The following is a 15,079-nucleotide window of genomic DNA, read 5'->3' as shown; positions in this document are numbered from 1 at the left end:
GCTATTTGTACAGGGGATTACCCTCTTTTTTTCTTACACACGAGTAAATTAACTGAAACCAGTGTTTTTATTCATGGAATTTTAAACTAAATACATACGATAATTTTTGAACAAGAATTTCAATCTGTTAAACTGATAAAAATAAAAGTTGACTGAGCAAATTATTCTCACAGTACTTTTTGTGTGCTCCAGTTAAAACTTATGTAATATAAACAACTTCAAAGAAATGGGATTTAATGAGAGATTCTCTTTTACTGTGTTTAAACAGAAAACAGACATTAAATTATGGCTCCAAAGAAACTTGTAATTTTTTGAAGTTTTTATTGACTTTAAAACAAAATCCAGTTTAAACCACAAAATTCAGTTTGAACCACAATTGAGATTACAATGTTCCCAATGTATTTCATTTCTAAAGCTATTATTCTATGCAATAAAACAATTAACAGCATAGCGTAAAGTGAAGTTTTCATTCCAGTGGTTTATATATTTTAAGATAAACTGAAATTTCTATTTAACAGCACTTAACTGTACAAAAACAAAAGGTATTTAGATGACTCGCCAAACTTATGAATGTGTTTAAAAACACACTGGTGTCAATGGGATGACCTTTGTAACCAAGCAGAGTAGATTATGGGGGGTTTTCCTTAACGCCTGTTTATCCTTAATCTCACTGGAGTACCAGTATCCATAGAACACACATGGCACTCCAATGAAACTGATCTGAGTTTTTGTGCAATGCTGGACCTACAAGGGAAAGACCTTCCCTGGGGCTTCTCATGCTAGATCATCCCAAGCTATACTCCTCACCCTGCAGAAAGGTCTTGGTCTTGACTTAACAACAAGAACACCCCTCTGCCTCTGGGGAAAGCACCTGAGGGTTTTGCTGCATTGCCCACCATGCTCTTGGGCAGCAGGGCTCGGGCGGGACCCACCATGGGAGACCCACCTGTGTGCCTCCAATCTCTTACCTTTCTCTACCGTTGGAAGTAACATTGAAGGTGTTCTGAAGTCGGTGTCATCAAGCTAGAAAGCATCTCTTATTATAGTACTTAGTTTCTGCGCTTAAAAAAAAGTCCCCTCAAGAAACCACTGATTACCTAACTTGATTGCTAAATTTCTAATTATTTTAAATAATGACTCAGAGTCATCTTGAGTTCTGTGGCAAATACTGTTTGCTTATTAACAACAACAACAACAAAGTAAGAAAATGGTGAGGATGAGTTACTGAAGCTCCAAATTAAATTGGCTCTAAACACACAAAGCAATGTTTCCACTCAGAGGTCTTTAGGAGGCGAAAGGACTTGGGGAGGGCATCCAGCTCAACTTCCGTCCAGACATCCCGCCTTGCACAAACAGTAGTCTTCTGAATTATAAGAATGTACGGTTACTTCCAAAAAAGCTGCACAAATAAAGCATCTACTCATAGAAATCTCTATCTAAACTCCATAACTTAAACATTCAAATAAAGATGGGGAAAACTGGTCCCCTCTCACCCCAGACTGTGTTTACACTCTGTGAATGTCAATTACGGTTATGCAATGACTATAAAACTACCTGACTAAATGGAGCCAACAGAGCTGTAACACAGTCCCTCATTTTTCATAAACATAATATTGCATACTACACGTAAACTATCAATGAAGCTATTTTTTAAAAAGTGCAAAAAAATTGCTAGCCTGGACTTTGGTCTGTCAGTTAAGGTTTGGTTTTGGAATGCATATTAGGCTTCTGAAAGCCCAGTGAATTCAGTGTCTCTGGTGGTCTGCATGTGTTTGGATTTACATGGACTGTGAGCCAGTACATCACAAATCAGGCTCTGGTGAAGAACCAGACATGTCCAACACAGAAAACAAATCTTTATTGGTCAAGAGTATAAAAGCGTCAGCCTTATTGGAATATGAAAAAGCCGAGTACTTGGAAGATATATGAAAATACTCAGCAGTTACTATGAAAAGCGGAATAACAAATGTAATCTTTTTCCTCAAAAATTGTTTTAGGCCATAGTATAGAACAGAACTTATTGCTATTTGAAGTGTCATTAAAAATAGGTTTATATATAGATTACATGTCAGAAATGACTATTTACTAAAGTGAAGCAATATGCCTCTTTTAGAAGACTTACTCTCTAGATCTCCTAAATCTATTTTTATTTCCAAAACTTATGTATCTGATCAAACTGACCTTACAAAAATCCCACAAATTATAAATCAATTAAAGTTCTGATTTCGTTAATTTTAGCTTGTTTCGTTTCGTTAGCATTTGTTTTCTTTGTCCCAAAAGCTCCAGCTGCAAGTTCTCGTTTTGTGTTTTGTATTTTCAGCATATTTTCTTCAACAGAATCCTTCACAATGAACTTTCCAAAGAAAAAAGGGGAGAAAAGAGAAGGCAGTTAAGTACTTAAGATACTTAAGGTAACAGCATCTGAAATCTGTAGCATTTTTTAAAAGCCCTACAAAGGACACTACATGAACTATTACTGAGAAGCATCAAAGCAAATATGCTAGCAACAATATCTATTAAAAACAGAAAAAATAAACTTCAAAGCCTATTGACAATGCAATGCTGGCAGACACTGGAGTAAGTTGTAAGAAAACCTGTTAGCCATTTTTCTGTGTCCAGTGAGAATATCAGAACATGGTTGTGCTGCACCGACCTTTGCCTTCTTCTACCCCACTAGGACTTCTGTGTGCAGAAAAGGAAGGTACTCATACTCCAAAGTTACTCTGAGAGCCCATCACCCAGGACAGCACACACACGCTATAAAGGTGTCTTTTTTTCTTTCCCCAGTCCTGGGGCTTGAACTCTGGGCCTGGGCGCTGTCCCTGTGCTCTTCAGCTCAAGGCGAGCCCTCTACAGCTTGAGCCACAGCGCCACTTCCAGTTTTCAAGTGGTTCATTGGAGATAAAGAGTCTCACGGACCAGGCTGGTTTTGAACCTCGATCCTCAGATCTCAGCCTCCTGAGTAGCTAGGATTACAGGCGTGAGCCACCAGTGCCCGGCTTTTACAAAATTACAAATGAATTTCCAAAAATCAAGTAATGAGTTTTTTATCCAGGACACTATAACAATAAATGGGGGCGGGGGGTAGAATGACTCATCATATGACCTCAGGAGGTGTGTATGAAATGTTTTATAAAATTCAGTGTTTAAATCTGATTTTTAAAAATACCTTATTTAAAAAAAAATTCTAACACTGGGATGTGGCTGAGATGTGAGGATTTAGTTTCAAAGTCAGGCCAGGAAGACAAATCCAAGACACATCTCCCATTAACTAGGAAAAAACCAGAAGTGAAGGTGTAGTTCAAGTAGGTAGAGCACCACCCTTGGGCAGAAAAATCTAAGTAATAGCATGAGACCCTGAGTTCAAGCCCCACTACTTGCAAACACACACACATTCTCTCCCCCCCCCCCATATATACATACATGTGTATGTATATGTGACAGATTAGAAACTTTAAAAATTTTAAGTTTTTGAGTCTAGGATAAACTATTTTGAACATACATACTATTTGAAAGTAACCAATGTATAAAGCACATTACAGCATAAAAGTGTGTTTGTACTCCAACGGAAAACCAGGAAGATGTACATAAATAACTAACAAACCAAGTATGAACAGGTATGACCTCTGTTCATGGTACTAGGTGAGTGAAAGTTAACTAGCACATGATGCTCACATAAGCCAAGTCTACATCAGCCTCACCCATCCTAAGCCTACTTGGTCTGGGCTTGGTTTAATACGTTTACTTGCAGTTTTCTTTAGAATAGTGCTGCGGCTCAAACCTAGGACCCTGGCATACGAGGGAGACACTCTGCCCTTAAGCTAAACCCCCAAAAAGATGATTTTGAAAGCAACTTGACAATTATCTAACAAAAACTCTAAATCCAGATTTCTAGTTTTTTCAATCTTTCCTGAAGAAATACCCGTGTATATCCACAAAGACATATGTATAGGAATGCTCACTGTGCAAGTCTCTTTACTAGCAAATGCTGGAATGGTGAAATGAATTATAATGTAAAACATACATAGGTGCCAAGAAGAATGGGCGTGTAGAGGGGTCCACCTGAGACAGAGCAGAGTGATGTGAAGAGAGTTGTTACTTAAGTGAAACAGTTTCTGCAGGATGCAACAGAACAGCTGTGTAGTGGTGTGAGTGTACTTACTGTGAGTGAAGAGTATACTGGAAAGAATAGTTAAAACCATCTACTGTCTAACGAATATTTTACCACAAAAAATATGTGAATCTACATATTAACAGTGAGCAACATTTGTTTAGTGAAAATGTTGTAAAACAATAAATAACCCCACTTACCTTTATATGCTTTCACTTTACATCTTTCTATAGCCCCACTTATCTTTAAGCCCCCCTGTGTAAGTGGAGATGCAGGCATAGGAATGTGTGTGTCTACAGAGGACAGGCCTGAGCAGCCTATTTTAAGCTACGCAGGGAGAAGGGAAAGGAGGGCCTCGCGTCTTTCTCTGCCTCTGCTGCACTCATCACAAGGTGTGCAGGCACCGCTCGCAGACAGGCCCACTTGGCGTCAACACTCACTTTTGTGATGATGACCTCTTGCTTCTGGCCCAGCCTGTGGCATCTGTCAAAGCACTGGTCTTCCGCAGCAGGGTTCCAGGCCTAAGGAGAGCACAAGGGGCTTGTCAGTGCTGTGTAAGGCTGGCACAGCACCCACACTTACCTCAGCACCATCCACTCCTCCTCAGACACTGGGGCGACAAAAGCCCCCCCTTCAGGCAGGGTGGCAGGCAGGCTGCCTCCTGTGCCCTGTCCCTCAGCCCCCAGCGCTGGTTGGGAGGCTCAGCCATGATGCTTACAACAAGAGACTTCACTGTTCAGCACCCCTAATGCAACAAAAATGGCACAGCTCTCCACTACATAGTGAACCCAGCTCAAACCAGAAATTAAAAGTTAATTTGGATTCCGACAGTCCAAATCCCATCGTAGACTCAAAAAAGCCTGGATCCCTGCAGATACAGCTTCAGATGGCAAGGTCTTGAGTATTGCTCACGGTAAATTCTGGACCCTTTCTAAAACCAGTATTGTACAGTCGTAATGACTGCAAAAAGGTTGCTGAGAACATTCCGTTCATGTTATTTATTTGTCAAATTCTGAACCTGGACCATCAGCACCAAAATCTCCTATGAAGCATGTTTACAATATTCAGGACTTGAGTCCATCCAAATACCCGTACTTTCTTATGGGGATAGGGGCTTAAAGATGCATTCAACCTACTTCTGAGGCACCCTAGAGCTCAGACAACCAGCACCCGGATATGAGCCGCTTTATTCACTGCCTGACTCCCAATGTATCAGTGTTCCACCCAACACTCATCTGCTCCATACTCAGGAGAGAAGCAACAAGCACAGCTTACCAGCACATTAAAACAATACACCAGGCACAGTGGCTCACACCTGTAATCCTGGCTACTCAGGAGTCTGAGACCTGGAGATGAGGTGCAAAGCCAGCCTAAGCAGAAAAATCTGCAAGATCCCATTACCAATTAGCAAGCAAAATACCAGATTAGAAGCATGGCTCAAGAGGTAGAGTGCCAGCCATGACCAAGAAAGCCTAGCCAAGGGCAAAGCCATGAATTCAAGCCCCTGTACCAGCAGACAGACAGAGACAGACAGACAGACAGACAGACAGACAGACAGACAGACACACACACACACACACACACACACACACACAGAATCAGACTAGTTTTTTGTATTATTTCAGTTTCCTCTGCTAAAATAGGTATAATAATGTTTTCTCTGGTTTACTTTTTTTTTTGTCGGTCGTGGGGCTTGAACTCTGGGCTTGGGCTCTGTCCTTGTGCTATTCAGTTCAAGGCTAGCGCTCTACCGCTTGAGCCACAGCACCGCTTCCTCTCCTCAAGGATATTGTAAGAATTTCAACTAATATATATATATATATATATATATATATATATATATATATATATATATATATACACAATATGCAGATTAAGATTTTTTGAAGGAATAACAAAAAACTACTCACTGGATCCATTAAAAACACTCGAGAAGCTGCACAAAGATTCAAACCAACTCCACCCGCTTTTAAGGACAGCAGCATTACAGTTGGAGAGCCTTCTTCTGTGTTTTGAAAACACTGAATTGATTCAACTCTTTTCTTTTGGGCCATGGAACCATCCAAACGTGTAAACACAAATCCTGAGGCTCTAACGGTGAAAGAGACAAGTAACATTTACTACAACTTTATTTTATTTTATTTTTTGCCAGTCTGGGCCTGAACTCTGGGCGTGGGTGATGTCCCTCAGCTCTCTTCAGCTCAAGGCAAGTGCTCTACCACTTGAGCCACAGCGCCACTTCTGGCTTTTTCTGCTTATGTGGTGCTGAGGACTCGAACCCAGGCCCTCATGCATGCAAGCCAAGCACTCTACCACTGAGCCACTTTCCCAGTCCTTAGTACACCTTTAAAAAAGAGAAGTTAAACAGTAACAAATCTTAATTTGATCCCTGCATTCATCTGGAACTTCAATAATTTTAACCAATGTTTTATTGAACATATACTAATTTTTCTAGTATTGCAGTCAGTTTTTTTCTAATTAATTCAGGACCCATTATTTTAAATCTTGTTACCAGGAAATATGCTATGGTAACTCTGAATATCATTCTTTAGCTAGATGATATAACTAGAACTACTAAAATATTAGGTCTTTTTTTGCTATCAAAATAACATACACATATAAAGTCAAGTTGAAAAAAACTGTAACTTACTTTAGTGGTGTTTCTATTAAAGACAGGAATGTAGTAAACTGAGAAACAACCAAACTTTTAATGTTGGGATTCTTTGTTCTTAACTCAATCAAAGCATGCATTAGAGCATTAATCTGTAAAAAAAAAAAAAAAAAAAAAATTAAGATGCCCATTAGATTCTGTTTCAACTGGCAATTATCTCTAAAATTTCTAAATATCTAAAAAAAATTCATTGATATATACTTCTTGTGCATCTTAATGGGATTTAGTATAATGTTGTCACATGCATATATTGTCCACTGATGTGAGCCAAATTTCTGAAGTTTCAGACATGTCCCTTCCCTAAAGGCAAAAATTAAAGACTCCTTAGGTTTTTAATGATAAATTAAAAACCTAAGACTGAAAGAATACTATAGTAATGAACCCACTTCTCTTTCCTTTCTAACTCATTACCCGAAATAAATGAAAACTCAGTAGCTAAGTACTATTTTGTCACATGGTATGTATGTCCTTACATAAAAATAAAGCAAGTACTCCAGTATCTGCAGGTGAGAACTTTACCTTAGAACTAGATGTCCATTCCGTGTTGGACTTTCTCTCACTGTCACATGCCAATTCTTCAGGAGGGCATTCTAATAGATTGTCCCCATGTATGTCATGTCTGCATAATGGGCACTTTGCATGCGGCTGAAGAAGGAACAAAATATGAGCCACAGTTTTCAGGATCAAAATATAAATGGCCCCGTATCTTTCAATGTATTATCTATACCACATGGCTGTCATTTTACTAAGGTGTTCCATTCAGATGGACCTGTATGTTGGGACTCTCAAGTGCTCCAATGTAGTAAAGGCATGTGTATAGAGGAAGCAAAGTACACACCCTTGACTAGCTTGACAGCCTGAAATACTAAGTATTCTGTCACTGCCACTAAGAAGTCAAAAGTAGTCATTTCTTGAACCTAAGTGGAAACATAGCAAGCTATGTACAACTGTTTTTCAGAAGAAAAACCAAATAAAATGTTTTAATGGTTTATGAAGCTAATCATTTATAAAGCTTGTAACAGCTTATCAAGCTATCCATATTGGCTACATCCTATTAAGTCCATTAAAAGCATGATCTAGTTTACTAAGAATAGTTACAAGATGTAGTCACTTGTCCTAAGACCTCCAGTAAAATAAAATTATATCTTATTTAAATAAGTATCCAATACCATCACAAAAAAAGTAAAACATCAGAATCTCAGTACAGTGGGATGACCTTTTGGGAAGAGTTTCACAATCAAGCTGAACAAATGTAGTTTGTTCTACGTTATTTTTCTATATTATGTTTAAAATGTTAAAAAAAAAAAAAACACACTAGTTCAGACTGCTTATAAATTATTATTTACTTGAAAATTTACCATACAAAAGATCTAGACCTACTTTATCCAATGCAACAGGACATAGCCACGTGTGGCTGAGCCACACTTCACTTTATCAAGATGACAGAATTACAATTCATCAGAATTTGAAGATTTAGTTTAAAAAGAAAAAGCATGTATGTTAATACCCACTTATTTTAGACATGTTGGACTGAATTAGTATTTATTATTAAGATTTATTTTTTTTAAAATACACTGAGTAGGACATTGCAACCACTCCTGTCTCACATTATTGATATACTTACTAACAGCAATAACCTGAGGTTAGTAGAACTAGGATTAACCAATCGTAAAATACAGTGCCTACAAAAGATGCCCATTTCTGTTATGTTATGAAAAATGCATTACCTACTGCAACAGTGAAATAATAAACCATAAAAGGTGCAGTATTAAATTCAAATGCAAAATTCCTTGTGCTATCACGGACTTGAGTTTTCCTTTCCACTAGAGGTTTGCCACTCCGTGAAACTGGATCTGTACTGAGCCAGACACCAACCTGCTCGTTCTGAATGACTTGGCAAATACAAGGCTTACAGAACACGTGTGCACAGTGTGTTATCACAGGAACTGTTAAGGAATCCAAGCAAATTGCACATTCTTCATCTGAACCTGAGCTCAGAATTAATTTCATCTTCCTTATTAACTTCTTTCTCAATTCTTCAGGTGTATCATTCCCTAGAGAAAAGGCTGAAAAATTAATTTCAGAGCAAGATTTATAACATGGCTACACAAGTTCACCTACCATCCATATATATATATATATATATGGGAATGTTTTGCTTGCCAACATAAGAAGTCTCATTTTTTCTGGCATCGGGAGTGAGTTAAAGGGTGCCATTGATCAAGATGCATTGTACTCCCAACCTGAAATGTTGCATTGAAACCCCTTTGTAAAACTACTTAGAAAAAGAAAAATTCAGATGACAGAATAAAAGCCTCTTCACATAACAGCCGCTTTCACGCAAAGGCATTATTAATGTCTGCTCATATTGTAAAAGAATGAAAGGTGGATGCAATCTGACTTTTCATGTACGGGATCTATCCCTGGAGATTCTGAAAAGACTTCAAGGCTGCCTTAGTGGCTAAAAAGAGACTTGGGATGCCAGGTACAGTGGCTCGTGCCTATAATCCAAATCCAAACTTCTCATAAGGCTGAGAACAAGAGGATGGAAGCCAGAAGCCAACTGAGCAGAAAAGAGCAGAACCCCTCTTCTCTAAGCTTTTGCATGCAGTGGCACACTCCTGTCATTCTAGCCATGCGGGAGGCTGCAATTGGGAGGATTCGAGGCCAGCCCCCGTGGAAAAGTCCAAGAGACTGTCCCAATGGACTGCGGGGGGGGGGGGGGGGGGGGGGCGGGACGCCTGGCCAAGCCTAAAACAGGTGGAGCACAGGCCAAGGCTGACGCAGTGGTAGATGGAGTGGCCGCCTAAAAGAATATAAACCAACTCCAGTACCAACAAGGAAAAAACTCTTGGGTATAGTCCCAAGTTGAGTCCTTTCCTGAAAAAAAAAGTCCATCTGACAAAACAATCAGATTCAGATGGCATAAAGAAATGTCTCTCCTTACCTGAGGGGCCACTGGCAGACCCTGCATTCGTAAGAAGGTGAGTGTGACAGCAAATCTGCCGCAGTCTGAGCAAAAGACCCAGGACATCCGCATAGTGCGCCAAGACGGTCCCTTCGTTGAAATACCTAGAGGTAAATGGTCAAGTATTATGAAATCTTCCAGACCACCCTGCTGGAAACCACTCCAAAACAAGAAGGAAAAACCTAGCAACTCCTATCTTTTAAGGAAAATGAAAAACTCTTAGCTTTTAAGGAAAGTCATATCTGTAACAATAAAGCATAGTAAATGAGACGGAGGTATGATTGTAACTCCCTCTACTACTGTAGATCTCAAACCATTTCCAGATCTCAGTTCTTCACAACAGACAGCACACACTAAAGGGAATAAGCAACACATGCCACGTGCAAAGTGGGCACACACCTGGTGACTTGCACCCCTGGACAGGGGAGAGAAGCTGAGGGAGGAAGCCTAGGTGCAGCGTGGCTTTGGGACAAGGCTGTGGGCACAGCGCTTCACATTAAGGCCCTGTAATTCTTCTACTGCTGCTCTATCTATCAACAGCAACACAGCCTATAAGAACTCACAGAATATCCTACACCGTAAGTAAACTGGCATTCCCTGCTGCTCTGGAACACAACTATGATTTTCATATGCATCTAACAAACAGCTAATCCAGAAAGAACTCAAGAGATTCCAATATTGAGTAAATTCAGCACAGAAACCACAGGAAAGCCATGGAAGCAGTACAAAAAGACCAGGCACTGCTAAAAAGAGAAAACAGCACTAGGAAACCAAAACTAAGCAGCCATACAGAGGAATGCAAAAAGAACTATACCTAAGTGACCAAAGATCTCTAATAGACACAAGACACACACACACACACACACACACACACACACACACACACACACACACACACACACACACACACACACACACACACACACACACACACACACACACACACACACAACCAAAATTAACAGTATACTTTTCAAGAAAGGGAAATAAAGGCTGGAATCCAGAGTCATAAATGGTGCCATGTGCTCCAGGAAGAGCCAACAAAGAGGTCCTGGGCCGAAATGGCTGGACTTGAGAGAGAATCAAGCTTCTCCACACAGTACAAAAATTCTCCATTCAGTACAAAATATAATGGTACAATGTTGGTATAGATTCTGATGGAGGGAATGAGTGGTGCGAGCATTATGGATCTGGGCAATTTGAAGAATTAAAGTGACAGAAGAAAGGTGACCTAATGGTTGAGAACAAAAATTTTATTCTGCCAATTTTAACCATGTAACGTTGGAAAGGCAGCTAAAGGTGCTTTCTTGAGCTTCCTCCACAAGTTGTAACCATTACATGGTAAAGCACTTATCTGACAAGACTATTATATTAAAAACGCTAACACATTTAGAACAGCTAATGTATTATTACAAATGAATCCTCAACTCTTCAGTAACAGAGGCAACAAACATTTCTGAATATTCATAATAAGCAACAAAATAGAGGGTAAACATTCAAGTTCAAAACCCAATTACTGGCTTAAATACCATAGTAGAAGTCACCCGATGGCACCACACCTCACGTTCTTACTCTATGAAACATAGGTAGTTATTCCATTAATTTACTAGAACTGTTAAGGGCTGGAATGTAATCAGTGGCAAAGTACTTGCCTATCAAGTATAATGCCTTGGATTTAATCCCCAGTACTAAAATGAAAAAAATAAAATAAAAAAGTATCTAAAGCTGGGTCTTATGGCTCACACATACAATCCTAGCTACTCAAGACACTGAGATATGAAGGTTGCTATTTAAAGCCAGTCAGGGTAGAAAAATCCATGAACCTCCTACTTCCAATTAACCACCAAACATCTGAACCTAGAGGTATAGCTCAAATGGTAGAGCACCAGCCTTGAGCAAGAAAAAGCCAAAGCCTTGAGTCCAAGCACACACACTGGCATGTATGTATGTACGCACGTGCTCGTTAACACAGTCTAAATATAACAGCCAATGATTTTTTTGTTGTTGTTGGTTGAGGGGCTTGAACTCTGGGCTTGGGTGCTGTCCGCTGTCCCTCAGCTCTTCAGCTCAAGGCGAGCGCTCTACTGCTTGAGCCACAGCACCACTTCTGGTTTTCTAGTTGTTTATGGGAGATAAGAGTCTCACGGACTTTCCTGCCCGGACTGGCTTTGAACTGTGATCCTCAGATCTCAGCCTCCTGAGTAGCTAGGATTACAGGCATGAGCCACCAGCGCCTGGCCTAGCCAATGATTCTCTTAAAACACAAATCAAATTATGCCACCCCACTGGTTCAAAACCTTCAAGGTCTACCTCATCAAAGGTAAAGCCAAAGTCCTTGATTATACCATCGTCACCCACCCCAGCAGCTCCGCCATCAGGACTGCCTCCGCTCCTGCTCAGTGAGTGATCAAGTTCGCGGCATCCATCAAGCTCACAGGAAGCTCTCAGGTTTCACTTGCTGTTCCCTCCACCTGAACTGCTCTCAGCCCCACTTACATCATCACGCTCAATGAGGTCCTCCCTGCATACCCTATTAAGAGAACTTTAGCATTCTCTTATCCCCACTCTCTGCTTTTCTCCATAAAATGTAATAGTTTTGTAACTGCCTTTTTCTCCCTTTTAAAAGATAAACTCCTTGATGGCAGGCAGTTTTCTTCTGCTGTGTGTATATTCCTGCCCTGCATTAGGTAGGTACTCAAATTCAATTACCACTGTAACATGGAACTTCGAAATCTGCTGGACCGTTCTTTCCTCACCTCTCATTTTTCCGTTTTGAAGACTCCCTATTTTTGCAGTTCTGCTCTTTCCCCCAGGCTGCCTCTCTCGCGCGCGCGCTCTAGGGACATTCACATTCACTATGCTTTGGATTACACTGGAATTACCTCCTCCAAGTCCTAACCCCTCTTACCTATCTCACCCACTCTTGTTCACTCTTTGCCACATGTTCTGGAAGCCCTGCTGACCAAGTTCTCTAAATGCACCCATTCCTGCACTACAACATTACACAACAGCCCTTTTGAGTCTCCACTGGCCATTCCTTGTGTGGCTTCTGAACCCGACACTCTTCATGCCTCGAGGCAGCTCCTTTCTTACATGTGCACACTCCCCTCAGCTGCAGCACTTTACAGTTCTACTTTCTAACAAATGGAGGTGTTGTGTTCTCCATGCATACAGTCTTCTCAATGGTTTTCAGCTAGCCCCATGACACAAAGTCAGAAGCAGAAGTGAGCAAGGTCTTCAGATTTTATGTAAACTTCACATTTCTGCCAGACTTACAGAATTACTTACAGAATTATAAACCACGAAGATATTTATCTTTCAATACACTCGAATATTTATTGCTAGTGTACCTAAAAATACAAGTTAGCTAATGGGAAACAAAAAAGTTAAATTTTTAACACTTTCTCCATACCTTCCAATCGTAGCTTTGCCTTCATTTTTCACAGACTGATAAATCTGTCTCTCTTCATCTGAAAGTGTGATATGCTGAATAAATACTTTACGTTCTGGGAGTTCCAAAACAGGCTTTCCTTTAATTTTGCTTGTCTTTGTTCTTCTAAGTGTGATATTTTTAATTAGGGACTGTAAACGCCTATTCAAAATAAAACAAGTAATTATGTAACTTTATATTTCTATATAAGTTGATCAAATAGGAATAGAAAAAATTATTGTTTTATATCATCAGTAAAATTTTTAAAAAATCCATTATTTGGCTTTTATCCAGACTAATAATCACAGAAATATGCTATGAATAACAAATTATAGCAACAAATGCACTGAAATTTTCTTTTTTTTTTTTTTTTTTGGGTCCAGTCATGGGGCTTGAACTCTGGGTCTGGGCGCTGTCCCTCAGCTCTTCAGCTCAAGGCTAGCACTCTACCACTTGAGCCACAGCGCCACTTCCGGCTTTTTTCTTTTTTGCTTATGTGGTGCTGAGGAATCGAACCTAGGGCCTCATGCATGCAAGGCAAGCGCTCTACCACTGAGCCACCTTCCCAGCCCCTGCACTGAAATTTTCTATCAACTTGGTCCTTACTTACGCTTTTCCTCCATTTTCTGTTCTAATCACGAACCCTTTTATTCTTCAACCTTCTTATCAACACCCAATACTCTATACTCCAACTGGCTCATTAAAGAATAGTTTTTCCTAGGCTGGGAAGGTGGCTCAGTGGTAGAGTGCTTGTCTTGCATGCATGAGGCCCTGGGTTCGATTCCTCAGCACCACATAAGCAGAAAATAAAAAGCCGGAAGTGGCGCTGTGGCTCAAGTGGTAGAGTGCTAGCCTTGAGTTGAAGAGCTGAGGGACAGTGCCCAGGCCCAGAGTTCAGGCCCCACACTGGACCCCCAAAAAAAAATTTAAAAAAAAAGAATAGTTTTTCCTATCTCAGCTGAATCTGTTAATGTTAACAAAGACCATAAAGCTCTATCATTCCTTTCAGTTTGCTAAAACAGGGGAAATAGAACTATTTTGTTGCCCCAAATAAAAAGTCAGCAGACCCTGAGAGTCCACACTGAAACATACATACGTTTTGGAGAGCAAAGAGTCAAAATAGTAAGGACTGCCACTGATTGTAGCTAAAAGATCAACTGTCACTAGATGACTTACCTAAGTCCTCCTTCATCTCCCATTGTTACAGGACGCTGAATTGTTCTATGCCACCATTCTCTATCAAGAAATGGCTTCAGTTTTAAAAAGGAGAGAAGAGACCACAGGTCCTTTAAAGAATTCTGGATAGGAGTACCTGAAAAGTAAGAGGAAAGGATGATAGCTCCAAATCCAGGGTGGGCCTTGCCTACTCTGGTCAACTACTCTAACACTGAGCTACACCCCCAGCCCTTGTAACATCACTTTAACCAGAGCAATGAAATAATTAAGCTGTTCATCTTAGCCAGCACTGGTGATTCATACCTGTCACCTAAGCTACTCAGAAGGCTGAGAGCTAAGGATCAAGGTTTGAAGTCAGACGAGGCAGGAAAGTCTCTGGCACTCATCTCCAATTCACCACCCAAAAGCCCTAAGTAGAGCTGTGGCTCAAGTACAGCACTAGCCTTGAGCAAAGAGCTCAAGCATCTGAGCCTGAGTTCAAGTCCCTGTATTAGTGGAAAGGAGAGAAAGAAAAGATGAAAGGGAGAAAAAGAAAGAACAAAAGAAAGGAAGGTGAGCAGGCCCTAAGGGAACATGTTCAACATCAGTACCAGGGAATGCAGATCAAAACATTCCAGTTGAAATGACTGCTATCAAAATCTAAAAGACAGCTGCTGGCAAAGATGTGAACATGACACCCTGCATTCTGTGGTTAGAGATGTAAATGAGTATAGCCAGCATAGC

The 15,079-nt window shown here is 40.3% G+C and overlaps 1 protein-coding gene across 8 annotated transcripts in view; it reads right to left on the bottom strand.

Annotated features, from left to right (window-relative positions):
* Positions 1 to 1,154: 1,154 nt before the first annotated feature.
* Positions 1,155 to 15,079, bottom strand: part of LOC138837647 (helicase-like transcription factor) — a 33,996-nt gene continuing 20,071 nt past the window's right edge. For 4 of the 8 annotated variants that reach the window (XM_070036587.1, XM_070036590.1, XM_070036588.1 and 1 more), the window contains exons 17-26: positions 14,357 to 14,492; positions 13,163 to 13,342; positions 9,730 to 9,854; positions 8,658 to 8,848; positions 7,302 to 7,427; positions 6,762 to 6,874; positions 6,022 to 6,202; positions 4,552 to 4,632; positions 2,182 to 2,353; positions 1,155 to 1,363 (exon numbers count right to left, since the gene is read on the bottom strand). In XM_070036587.1, coding sequence (XP_069892688.1) covers positions 2,201 to 2,353; positions 4,552 to 4,632; positions 6,022 to 6,202; positions 6,762 to 6,874; positions 7,302 to 7,427; positions 8,658 to 8,848; positions 9,730 to 9,854; positions 13,163 to 13,342; positions 14,357 to 14,492 — 1,286 coding nt within the window. In that variant the 3' untranslated portion in view covers positions 1,155 to 1,363; positions 2,182 to 2,200. The remainder of the gene's footprint in view (positions 1,364 to 2,181; positions 2,354 to 4,551; positions 4,633 to 6,021; positions 6,203 to 6,761; positions 6,875 to 7,301; positions 7,428 to 8,657; positions 8,849 to 9,729; positions 9,855 to 13,162; positions 13,343 to 14,356; positions 14,493 to 15,079) is intronic. The other 4 variants (XM_070036591.1, XM_070036592.1, XM_070036594.1 and 1 more) reach the window with 1 other exon arrangement.

Source organism: Dipodomys merriami, unplaced genomic scaffold, assembly GCF_024711535.1.
Source record: "Dipodomys merriami isolate MVZ:Mamm:240054 unplaced genomic scaffold, mDipMer1.0.p SCAF_273, whole genome shotgun sequence".
NCBI classification, from domain to species: domain Eukaryota; kingdom Metazoa; phylum Chordata; class Mammalia; order Rodentia; family Heteromyidae; genus Dipodomys; species Dipodomys merriami.
This window is presented reverse-complemented; position numbering and strand designations above follow the sequence as displayed.